The 12,995-nt window shown below is 43.8% G+C and overlaps 1 protein-coding gene across 1 annotated transcript in view; it reads right to left on the bottom strand.

Moving 5' to 3' along the window:
- JAG1 (jagged canonical Notch ligand 1) overlaps positions 1 to 11,915 on the bottom strand; it is a 43,859-nt gene extending 31,944 nt beyond the window's left edge. Inside the window, exons 1-2 of the mRNA XM_077282599.1 lie at positions 11,546 to 11,915; positions 10,784 to 11,089 (exon numbers count right to left, since the gene is read on the bottom strand). Of these exons, the coding sequence (XP_077138714.1) occupies positions 10,784 to 11,089; positions 11,546 to 11,623 (384 nt within the window). The 5' untranslated portion in view covers positions 11,624 to 11,915. The remainder of the gene's footprint in view (positions 1 to 10,783; positions 11,090 to 11,545) is intronic.
- Between the last annotated feature and the right edge of the window lie 1,080 nt (positions 11,916 to 12,995).

The raw sequence follows: 12,995 nt of genomic DNA, 5'->3' as shown, positions 1-12,995 counted from the left end.
AGGATGCTGTTATGAACTGGTGTGAATTGAACACTGAAGTTATATGCATTTGTGTGGATTAGAACCTTTTCTGTGTGAAGATAACATATTAAAGAGACTTTTATGTTTGAACTTTGTGGGTCACTGCCTCATCACTGGCTACCGGTGCACTACACATCATACACGATACTACAGAGAGCTCTTCATCAACACCAGTATGTAAAATGCCAATCTCGGTGAAATCGGCCACAGTGTGACTTGCCTATAGCAAGATATGCAGAATGCCTCTTCAGAAAGGAAGAGGACTTGAACTCTATAGTACCACCTGTTGGAAACAGCAATCTTACAAGTCACGATCGACCCTTTAACAAGCCTTCAAATGTGACTTAGGAAAAAAAAGCCAAATCGGAATCTCAATTTTTAGACACAGTGTTTTGGGGCGTTGTCCCTCGTCAGTGCAAAGTATGAGAACAGATTTGACTAGGTGAGAGGCTCCGGACTAAGGTCTAACGTTTCTCCTTGTGGAGAGTGACATACTGGCTCTGGCATGCCAAGGTAAGGAGGCTTATTTGCCCTGCAATGCTCCTCTGGGAAATGTAATATGCAAATTGTCTCTTCAGAGAGAAAGAGGACTTAAAAACCGTATGTAGCGCCACCTATAGCAACATAGTAAGATTAGTACAAGACCCAAAGGAAGAAGCCATTACAGTAGCCACACAGCTTTGCCGGACACCTTAATAACAAAAGCTGACCCTGTGTAAAGTGTAATGGAGGCCAATTTGTTTGTCATAGGTACAAGTTGAAAGGCCTCAATACAAAATACTGTCGTGGGACCACCGTGTGGCATTTATAACACTAGAGGCTTATGTGGTAAAGTGGCCTTTGGGTCCCCTTTAGGCACCAGGTGCGACTGCTACCTACAGCCACAATAGCCAAAGCCCTGTTGGTTTTTCTCCTGCTTTCTTATAAACATACGTCTAAAGAATTTTAAAACGATGGGAAAGAAGAGGAAAACACTTGGGACGTGAGAGAGAAATGGCTGTTAAGAGACCAGATTGTCACAAATTGAAATCTCACATTTTTCCAGCATTCCCTGCACACAGATAATAATGACAGACACGCAGTTTCACGCGCTGGCTGCTGCCTTGCCTACCAGGCAGACACTAACACACTACGTCGTCTGTATATGCATCATGCAGTTGCAATTTCCACATACTTTGCTAAGAGCAGAGCTTTCACCAGATATGAGAAGGCACCTAATCATGTCACAGCTAGGGAGCCCGGCTCATACAAAGAAGGTAACAAAGCTCTTGTCAGGCCTTGTCTGTAAATTGCTGACTGGAAGGAAAGTCCTGCTTTCACATAATTCCTGGAGAACCAAAAACAAAACGAAAAGCGATGAGCAACACCATATTTACCGACAGGGCAGCAAACTACAGCCGCTTACTCATCGGATAACACATGAGCTTCCACCGACAAACCACACCAAGATGGGGCTCCTGTAATAAGCAACATGTGATAGACGCCATCGGAGCGGCACAGGGAGAAATCCAACGCCATCACTAACAACAGTGCTAAAACCACATCAATCAACAACTGCAAATAAATAAATTCATTAACCAAAGTTGTGTGTGTCTGAGTAGCCAAAGCCACAAACCAGTATCCGAATTCATGAACTCGTACGATACAGTAGCAAATGTCTTGCCAAGGGACGGAGGGCAGACAAATGCCACGATCCAGACTATGCATGTGTCCAATACACTGGGCTGATCTCCGATCTGGCAAGCCCTCTGGAATAATGAGTATCCTGTGAATACATAATGTGCTAAAGTTACCATTGTGTGAACTAAGTCCACGGTTTGTCTGGGAGCCGAGCTGTGCTGAGTCTACTGCTGCTTCCTGTTGCTTGTCCTGTATTTGCATTATTTTTGGATGGGCCCCCATTATGTTCTGTAATCCTCGGTGCAGTCAGAATGGCCACGCTATTGTTCGTGGTTAATATTAGCAGTCATCGCCTGTCTGGGTGGCCAGACTACAATGTATCCTAATCACAAAAACTAGCATGTATTAAAAAGATTTTTTTTTTTGTTAAAGATCATAACATTTACTAGTTATTCCTCAGCTGTATAGCAGTTAATTTAGGAGTTCATTGGGTGGAGTTTTCTAATGGTCTTAGAATTTATGCATATGCTTCATCTTTTCTTAGATATAGCCTGTTTCCCACTAGATTACTTAGTGTTGTGCTTTATTAATATCAAGGGGTAGGATTTGTAAACTTGGAGGTTGTATCTACACATCACTGCCAGAAATAAAATTATCTCTGGAGGAAAAAAAAAAAAATAATAATAATTATAAATAAAAAAGTTATGAGAACATACCCTAAAAGGTGGAAACTACTTCTGGAAGGGTTCCCTTTGGGAGTGTTTTATGAAGGAGTCTTTTGGGGTCAGAAAGTAGGCAAAAAACAGAGAGGGAAACACTACAAATCTTCCCCCAGATCTCAAAAACTTCTCCCCCCAATTTTTTTGGGGGTGGGTGGTTTTGGGGCAGAAACTCTGCACAGTCACTTTTGGAGTGTTTTGGAAAAAGGTTTTTCCTGAAGAGTTTTTTTGCAGCCTTTTAATTGGCCAGTGACTAGGTAAGAGTAGATTACATTAAAGATTGGCTTCAACGTACCGTAATTACATTCACTTCCCTTTTTTAAATTTTCCCCCACCAAGGCATAAGAACATCAGAAGGAGGGGGAGGGGGGGGAAATTTTTCATTTGAGCAAGAATTTCCCATAGCAATGAACAGGAAGAATCTTCCAAGAATTGGACGAGACGGGCGCGTAAACAAAATAAAAATAATAATAATAAGGTAGTGTGCACATAGCACCCCAAGTCCCCCCTCTAGAGCTTCGTAAACCCAGAAGGGTCTTTTTTTTTAATCCAAACAACTTTTGGTCATTCTTTCCAATTCCATTAAGCAAGGAGGAAAATGCTGGAAAAGTTCTCTCAAATGTGCCATAGTTCGGATAAACAAAACTTCATATCAAAGTAGACTTTATTGTGGCCATAAATTCTTTCCACATTATTTGACATTAACCCGCCATCTTAAAGAATCCCACTGATAATTAAATGCACTAGTTACAAAAGGGTGGCAAGGTTAATAGATAGAATACCAGCTGGCCAGCCAAGCACAACAGTCAGGTTCACACACAGCAGGCAGGAACAAGAGCCCTTTCTACTGATTTACCTGAAGTGCAGAAACTGGGTTGAGCTGGCAGAAGAACGTCACAGAGCCCCCATTTTTAGGATTGATTTCTCACACTGTGGATATGTAGTGCACCAACTCTACGAGACTGCAGACCCATTACCTTTACCTACATGTTTAGTTCACCTTTTTATTTTTGTTTGACTCTTCCTAAAAAAAAACATTAAAAGTTATGTGCACATGACATTTCTCCAGGTGGGGAACCACCGGTGTCTTTCTCAAGCAAAAAAAAAAAAAAAAAAAGCTGACGAAAACAAAGGAAAAAAAAACGACTGAAAATAATCACTTTTATTCTCTAGGGGTTTTTGAAAATCTCAAAATCCTAAACAGAAATGTGTTACATAGAAATTTGTTAATTCTTTTCAAAATTATTCTAGGCGCATTTTTTTGTGTGGTTTTTTGGAGCGTATCTGCTCAATGTCAATGATCACATTAAGGTGACCCTCCACCTGGGGACTGAAATGTAACTCTACATTACTGATCTACCGGTAACTCAACCAGTGGCCTCCAGCTGCCTACTCCGTTGACCATTAAGGTCCTCCTGCGTACAAGATGGCCGCGCCGCAGTAACATGGGGTATACAGAGGCAAGTTTGAACTTTACCACTCCTACCCTTAGGCCAAGTGCACACGTTGAGTATTTGACAAGTTTTCTAACTCAATATTTGTAAACCAAAACCAGGAGTGGGTAAAAAACTGCAGAAGTGATGCACATTTCTATGACAGAAAACTATCATAGAAACACATCACCACTTCTGCTTTTTGTTTTTTACCCATTCCTGGTTTTGGCTTACAAATACTCATGTAAAAAACTCAAATACTCAATGTGTGTACGTGGCCTGTACCATGGGAGGTGAGGTTCAGACCCATCATTGCCCCCCTACACCACTGCGGTAGCCATGTTGAAGGCAGGAAAATGTCAAAGCCAGTCTTCGGCCACATTCACAAGTTCAGGTTTTAGTCAAAAGTATAATAGAAACACATCACTTCTGCATTTTTCACCCATTCCTGGTTTTGACTTATGGCTTTGCAGGGCCTCATAATGTAAAATACTGACCAAATACTTAAATATGTGAACTTGGCCTTTATGTAGGAGACACTAGGGTGTAACTGAGGTCACCAAGTGCTGTGATTATACATGACTAATTAATAGTCACTTTACAAAGTCAGGGGGAACAGGTTACTTCAAGTCTGGGCTAAAGGCTACAAAAGGTTGAACCAATGATTACGATGGCTGCCTTCCTTCAGAAACAGCATCACATATGTTGTGTGTGGTATTGCAAAGATCAGCCTTATTCCCTTCAACAAAACTGTGCTGCCATATGATATGCAATGCATGGACGGGGCGGCCCTATATTTTTCTAGATCCAGTTATACACATCCATCATTCATGTTCGGAGTATTGACCTGAAAAAACGTCCTCATACTGTATATCTTTATGAGGCTGTTGCATTCGGCTCAGAAGACCCACAGCTAGTCCAGTCATCATGGCTGGTGCTTGTACAGAGAATGCTGGACGTGTGAAACCGGCCTGATCCTACACAACCCTTTAAATGAAGATCTTTGACTCCATCAAATGATAAGGGCTGTAGTCCAAAAACTGGAGGCCCTGCAAAGCCATAGTGAGCAGTTTAGCTCTGCATCATTTACATGTCCAGTCCTCTCTTATCTGCCTAACTGGGAAAGGTCACAAGGGTTTAGCACATCAATTCCCAATGTAAACTGGAGGAGATGGAGGAATGCTTGTACAATTCAGCAGTATTTCATAGGTGATGTATTACATACAACCACGAACAGCACAAATGGCTGAACGAAACAAAGCCCGATCCATCAAGGGGGTTTCTGGCATAGAACACTTTGAAATATCACAGCATTTTTGATTTTGCAACTTGGGGTGTTTTTTTTTTTTTCTTCACCAGTCCAGGACAGCTTTGCCAAAATGGGCAAATCTGTGGCATGGCGAAGCATACCTGTTAAATTCATCAAAATTAATGTAAATTATGCCAGAAATGAACTCCAGGGTGAACGCCATTTGTAAGATGCGCATTATGTATTAAGTCACGTGCGCCATTTACTCTGGCCATGCCTTCATTAAGACCAGTGTAGAAATGATAGTTTTAATTAATCAGGTCCTAAAAAGCATAGATATAAAACATCGTAAAAGATAAAAAAAAAAAAAAATTATAAATATATATATATATATATATATATATATATATATATATATATATATATATATATATATATATATACATACATACATACACACACACACACACACACACACATATACACACACACCGGTATATATTTAATCCACATCTAGATTGTGTAGGGAGAAATACAACAATGGAAACTACAGCTACCAGCATCCTGCAGATTGGGAGTTATATAGTTTATACATATCTGGGTTAACAAAGACAACTTTGGTCCAAGAACATGATGATTCAGCCATTAAGTGGCGACTATCTCATGAAAGCAAATGCTCTGTCTGATAAGGTCTGAGGAAAACATGAAAAGAAGCCGCTTCCTTGTTAGATAGTTTCTTTAAAGTGATAAAATACTGGCTGAAATGGGGAAAAAGAAAGGGATCATCCTTATCCTCTATATTGCAGAAAATAGCAGCTTAAACCAGACATAATAAAGATGAATTTTTAGTGTAAATTTGATTTTAAAATTTGAGACAAAAGTCAAAGCAGTTCTCATCGTTCATAGCAACTGATCCCTTTAGTAAGTAATCCTACTATAGCTCAGGTAAGAAAGTGAAATAAGGGATTCTACATGTTACCGTGGGCAACAGGGCCTAGGTGGGTTTTGACATATGAGGCCTACTCTAGAGATTGGCTGGTCTGTTCTATGTGACATCAGAACTATGGCAAAGAAACCAGAGGCTAGAGTTATCAAATCTGGTGTAAAAGGAAAAAAACTTGGAGTAGTTGTCTTTCTTTAGTAATCAAATACCACAGTCATCTTGCTTCTTATCTGGTGGAGAAGTCCCCATCATTCTCCTCAAGAGCTTAGGGATCAACATAAGTCATTTGCAGGAATGGGTGCAGTGGTTACACATTTAGGCCAAATTACCGTACATACATATTGAAGTTTCTCTCTAGATACAACTTATTTCAGAAGCCCATATGGTCCTGGAGATCCAAGGACTTTGGAGCATTAGAATCTGGGCTGTGGAGTCAGTAAGCCAAAACCCAGACTCCAAATCCTCAATTTCTCAGCCTCCCCAGGACTGCCTCACTACTGAGCATGTACATAAAGTGCAGCACAGATTCTTCTCATCTAAAAGCAGAGATCCTTAGATCAGGAACAGAACAGACATTTATAATTTTCCCAAATTTTTACAGCATATCCTGCATTGTCCTACTGTACCCAATTTATTATATATTGTCGAAGTCTGTCCATTATATACGACTCCACAACCCTGATTCTAATATTAAAACCTCATTAACGAGGTTGCTCATTACTTTTACATTGATGACCTATCCTAAGGATAAGTTAAGTTATCAATGCCTTATCGGACAGGGTCCGACACCTGGCACCCCCGCCGATCAGCTGTTATCGGTGTCGGCGGCTGCCGGCAGGAAGTACTCACTCACCGAGCTGCTCAATCTACTTGTAGTTTGGTACTACACATCCACCTCCTATTCAAAAATCGATGAGATGTGGATGTGTACTGCCCTGCGGTGGCCACTACAAGTAGCCTAAGCAGATTGGCAAGTGAGTACTTCCTGCCGGCAGCCGACACCAGCTGATTTGCAGGGGGTGCCGGGTGTCGAACCCCGCATGATCAGACATTGATGACCTATCCCAAGGATAGGTCATCAAGGTAAAAAGTAGTGGACAACCTCTTAAATTACATCCCTAGTAGAGGTATAGAACAGACCAAGCATGTCCTGCTCTTTGTGGGAGATGGGGCAGTAATATGACACGTAAATTTGATAGGAAGCCATAAAAAAAAAAAAAAAAAGTGTAAGATGAGGTTCACACACTGTAATTTCAAGTTTTAGTTTTTTTAATAAAGAGCTCAAATAAACCATGAAAGATGCACAATGATGTGAACACAGTGGTCAGAAAGGCTGTGAGAAAATGTTAATGAATGAGCTAGTAAACAAGCTATAGATCTAGATTTATTATTCTTCTTCCTTGTCAAAGCTGTCTGATAAAGCTCCCGATTCTGCAGCCCCAGGACGTCCAGAATTAGATTACTGGAGGCCGCTATTAATTATAGGCCTAAACAAAATCACTTACACGCAAAACCAATACAAATATAACACAGCCGCCTAAGTGACCTAATGTGATTAGGAAGGATAAGAAAAAGGCAAAGTAGGGACAGTGTGAATACGCTGCACACTCTGCAGCATGGACGGCCATTCCCAGCCGCAGGTGCAAGAAAGTTTAGTGGACTTGTTTTGTCCCATGTCAGCCGGTAACCTAGCAACTTTACGTTTATTTACAGCCCCCTATTCTCTGGGCCAATTACTCAAGACTACACAACAGAGAAAGTCTGTTATCCATGCCATGAATAAGAGATCACAAATACCCAGAAAGGACGAAGGGACAAGTAGGAATCCCACCGACATCAGGCCAGGAAACTGAGTGAAATTAAAGGAAAAAAAAAAAAAAAAAAAACAACCCATGAGAAGATGTGCAGTATATATTAACAGATCCAAAAGCAAAAAAAAAAATAAATAAATAGCAGCTGAAATGGCCATATAGTGTTCTCGCATCCAGCTGCATGAAGCACTGCCTCCTAGTGGCCAACACAACAGAAAAACTAAAATCAAATAAAAACTAAATAAAATGAACCACAATACACTGTCTCAAACATAAGGATACAACCCCCCCACCCCCAATAAAAAATAAATAAAAAAAGATAGATAAATGCTAAATACATATATTACAAAATGAATGGTTCATCCAAACTTCCTTTTAGGACCCATCACTTGTCTTCCCCCACACAGATGAGAGAACAGTAGCTCTTCATTACTCCATACCACTGAACATAATAAGCTGTTCAGGATCAAACACCTGAATTTATTTCCTCGGGTTAGTAGGCAAACATCCGAATGAGCCCGTCCTTCAAAGCAAGAATGGGAAAGAAAGTCAAATGCCACAACAATGGAGGCACTACCTGCGTTGGCAGAACTTCAAATACCACAGATTTTTTATAAAACCTTTTATCCCTTTGATGGTAGTTTTTGATAATAGTTTTATCTCACTGCAAGAAGAACCTGGCTCTTTTTCTCCACCAACAGAGGCCACTTGTGTGATCCTGGGTACTGCACCAGTATCTGGCCAAACTTTACTTCTAGCTCTGCTCAAGAAGCCTGAAGACTACGAGGCACAGGACTCTATACTGGGAAGAAAAAAAAAAAAAAAAAGTTCCTTTCTGCATTCTTTTTATGGATGTTACACGATATACTTGTAAATCAGATTGCCGAATGTAAACGTCCAGGGAGACTGACAATGTAGAAAGCGCCGAACATGTGATTGGTTCCATACTAGTCTGTTACAACAGGGGTGGCCTCATTACAAAAAATATCTGTGGTCCCATTGGGCAACAACAAGGTTGAAAGCCTGAGATTGAAAACCACCAGTAGACAAAAGAGAACTGGCCTTTGAGCCAATTAAACCCCCCTCAAGGTTAAGAAGTGGATGCCCACACACCAGGAAGAGTGATAGCCAGCTAATGTGGCCACCAAGGCTTGTCATTAGAAAAAAAACAATCAAATTAGATCGGTAGTTATGATGCGGATTTTTCTTTTATTATTGTAAACTTCTAGAGCTGATAAACATGAAATGGTTACCCTGAGAAAAGATAAAAAGTAGTAATATTCCCTAAAAGAATCTAAATCTTAAAACATGGTTTCTCCAAACAGTAAACACAGAAGATGATATTTTTCAACAGTAAAATACAACAGAAAAATAGACAGTTTCCCCTTGTTGAGTTTGCAAATGATAAGCAAACACATATGATCCTCAGCAAGGCTTCACCTGATCACGCTCTCTACACGTGGCCTCAGATAACGAGCTAGCCCCCGAATAGCCACCGAAACGTGGACGCCAACTTGATCACAAAGTGAAGAAACGTACTAAGTTTTTTTTTTTCTTTTTCTGGAAAATTCAAAGTTATTATGGACACTTTGCCGAAAAGAAAAATAGTCTAAGGCACCAAAGCCATGATTAATAGGAATGGCACGCCTAGATTCAGTGGAGTTTGCACACCCACCCTGCAACACCTGGCTGGGATCGAAGGACACAGCTGGAGGGGAAGGGTAGGGCAACCACTGGAACAGGCAGGGCGTTCGGAGATACCATAGGTACAATACAATATAAAGTCCTGTGCCTTCTGGATCCATGCCAAACCTTCTTCTAAAAAGCATGCAGAAGAATCTGATAGCTTAGACCAGCAATAACAAGTCTCTCTGGGATAGCAAAGGGCAATTACCACCCTGTCTAGCTCCAGTTTACCGATGTAAACCACATGCAAGCCCATGTGTCAGTCAGGAGGAAGTGGCGCAAATGAAGCATTCAAAAGGCACATGGCAAATAGCATTGCTGGATGCAAGAAATACCGTGACGGACAGGTGTAGCGACACATCCGACAGTCCAAAAACAAACAAACAAACAAACAAACAAACAATACTCCCGGTGGGCATTTGCCCCCATTCAAAAATCGCAGAACTCTACTTTTGCCAATAACTTTACTACAGCTGTGGACGTACAAACATATTAAACCACAAAAAGGGAGGGGTGACGTGGAAATCTTAGCCTAGCCGGACCCTGCTAGGAAGGTTTAGAGGAGATTAGGCCACTTCTAGCTCCTCAATGCTACTTGAACAGCAGACCGAACTTCTGACCTCCTAATACACTCACAGTCATGGTACTAAGCCACCCGTAGACGGGACAGAGAAATTAATAAATATCTCGTTTTTCTGAGGTTCAGAACAATAACTCCCATGAACCAAGTGACAATACGCATACTGTGCATACATAAGAACATATACTCTGCCCGAATGGGACTCATGGTTCACGACCAACATTGCTATACGGGACCTCTACTACCCACTGATCAGACCTGATGGTGGCCTGGGATCGTAGTGTTTGTGGGCCACTTTACACAGCAGTCCCATCCTGGGACTAGAGGACACATGTTTCTAGGAGCAGCTCATGTATTCCCAGGCACTCCTCCCTCTCTCCTGGGCCAAATACTGGAGATCACAGTCCACTTCTCTACTCCCCAACCTCCCTCCTCTTCCAGTTGTATCCCCTTCTGCATCTCAGGCTGGAGTAGCTGAATTAACCCCTTGCCCACTGACAGCTGACGTCTTGATCCCTTGCTCGCTGGTAAGACATCCACTTGTAAAGCCTCTGCGCTGCATTTAATCTTGCGATAATAGCATCTTCCCATTACGCAATACTGGAGTCCCAATGTACAATAGTGGCACCATAGTGGGAAGAAAAAGCAATTGCAAAAAGAAGAGAAAATGTGACGGGTACAGTAAAAAGATATCTAAAAGTTTATTTCACAAGTGACTCACCGGCCATGCAAAACTGAATGGGAGCACAATCCTGTTCCTCTCGCTATTCCTGCTGAATTTATGGTTGAAGGAATTCCCTCCTAGAACAGGGGTAGATCCAGAGCCGAAACTGCAAGGGCCCCCAACAGACACCCGGGATTGGTACTCCTTTAGGCAAACTTTAAAATAAGTGTCACACTCATCCCTGGTGCACTTTCTATCAACAGGGTTCCTGGTTCCATCACAGCAATTGCTATTCTGCAATTCTCCATTGGGATTTTGCATAGATAAGATTTCCAATTCGAAGTACCCTGACGCTATAGACACCTGTTACAAAGAAAAGGGGGGGAAAAAAAAACACCTATGATGAGTGTTACAGCACGCTAAACAAAAAAAATGCAATCAATTAGCCACTAATTGCAACAAGGTGCATCTTAAAGGAACAATACACCAAGAAAAAAAAAAAAAGAAAAAAAAAAAAAAAAAAACTCTTCTGTGCATGTAGTGATTTTTTCCATGGGATGAGTCCAGAAAAAAAAAATGTCTGCCCCCTTGATCACTACTTGATAACAGATCTCCAGTTTTGATCACTTCCAGAAACACTTTGATCAAGCACGGCAGCAGCAGCAGTCGCGATGGACTGTAGGTGTAGTGTCCCTTTAAATGCATGCAAAAAAAAGTAGTACAAGTGCACTGTTTGCAACAAGGTGCATGCAAAATAATAATAAAAAAGTAAAAGCCGATGAGCTGGTCCTCCTGCGCGGGGTGCACGGAGCTCCGTACCTTCAGGGGGAGGCATAGTGCAGCAATGATGAGCCTGATGGACGTGTCAGATATCAGGGGTCTCCTCCGTACAAGCATCGCCTCTCTTCTGCAAGTGCTGCCCTGAAGCCACTGATGGCTGGGACCGCTCCACAGCTCTGATATAGCGCGCTGATTTGCTCATGCACGAGTGGAGGGCAGCACACTCCTCTATTGTCCTGAATGGCGGCGGCAGCAGCAGCAGCCTCCTTTATCACTGGATCCTCTATTATTAATATTATTGATTCTGCTCCTTTTCTCTGATTGCAAATCAGCTGCTGCGAGCGTCGGATGAGACAATGAGCTGAGTGCAGGCTGCCTGAGAGACTGCTCATCTGTGCGGAGGAGGCAGGAGGAGCAGGAGGATGGAGCGGTTAATATTCATGATGCTGGGTGGCCACAGGCTGCAGCCAGCCCCCTCCTCCCCGCTCACTGCGCCCTCCTCCTCCTCACTCACACAGCTAGGGAAGCCGCCGGGCTGTAGGTGAGGGAGACAGGTAGGAAGTTGGGATTAGCTGGCAGCAGACACACCAGGTGCCAGTCACAACAAGGCCGGGAAATAGCAGGGAGCTAGTGCAGACTTGTGAGGCAGGAGGGGCTGAGGGTGCAGGGCTGAGGGTGCAGGGCTGGAGGGGCTGAGGGTGCAGGGCTGGAGGGGCTGAGGGTGCAGGGCTGGAGGGGCTGAGGGGTGCGGGGCTGAGGGTGCAGGGCTGGAGGGGCTGAGGGTGCAGGGCTGGAGGGGCTGAGGGTGCAGGGCTGGAGGGGCTGAGGGGTGCGGGGCTGAGGGTGCAGGGCTGGAGGGGCTGAGGGTGCGGGGCTGGAGGGGCTGAGGGTGCGGGGCTGGAGGGGCTGAGGGTGCGGGGCTGGAGGGGCTGAGGGTGCGGGGCTGGAGGGGCTGAGGGTGCAGGGCTGGAGGGGCTGAGGGTGGAGGGGCTGAGGGTGCAGGGCTGGAGGGGCTGAGGGTGGAGGGGCTGAGGGTGCAGGGCTGGAGGGGCTGAGGGTGCAGGGCTGGAGGGGCTGAGGGTGGAGGGGCTGAGGGTGCGGGGCTGGAGGGGCTGAGGGTGCGGGGCTGGAGGGTGCGGGGCTGGAGGGGCTGAGGGTGCAGGGCTGGGGGGGCTGAGGGTGCAGGGCTGGGGGGGCTGGAGGGGCTGAGGGTGCGGGGCTGGGGGGGCTGAGGGTGCAGGGCTGAGGGTGCAGGGCTGCTGCTGCTGGCAACCCTCCCCTTCATCTGGACACATTGCACCACTGTTCACTACAGCCACACTCTTCCTCAGGGAAGTCATAATTCCACGTCTCCGTCTTGTGAAAATGGACTGAGCAGACAGCACTTAGTGCCAGATGTGGGGAAGATGCACAGGAGTTGTATGGAAAGTTATACAATGGGATGAAGTAGTATGGAGGCTTGTGTGTGCAGCCATATTATCATCCTGTA

This window comes from Ranitomeya variabilis, chromosome 2 (assembly GCF_051348905.1).
Source record: "Ranitomeya variabilis isolate aRanVar5 chromosome 2, aRanVar5.hap1, whole genome shotgun sequence".
NCBI classification, from domain to species: domain Eukaryota; kingdom Metazoa; phylum Chordata; class Amphibia; order Anura; family Dendrobatidae; genus Ranitomeya; species Ranitomeya variabilis.
Note: the sequence above shows the minus strand (reverse complement) of the source record. Positions and strands in the feature narration are given on the sequence as shown.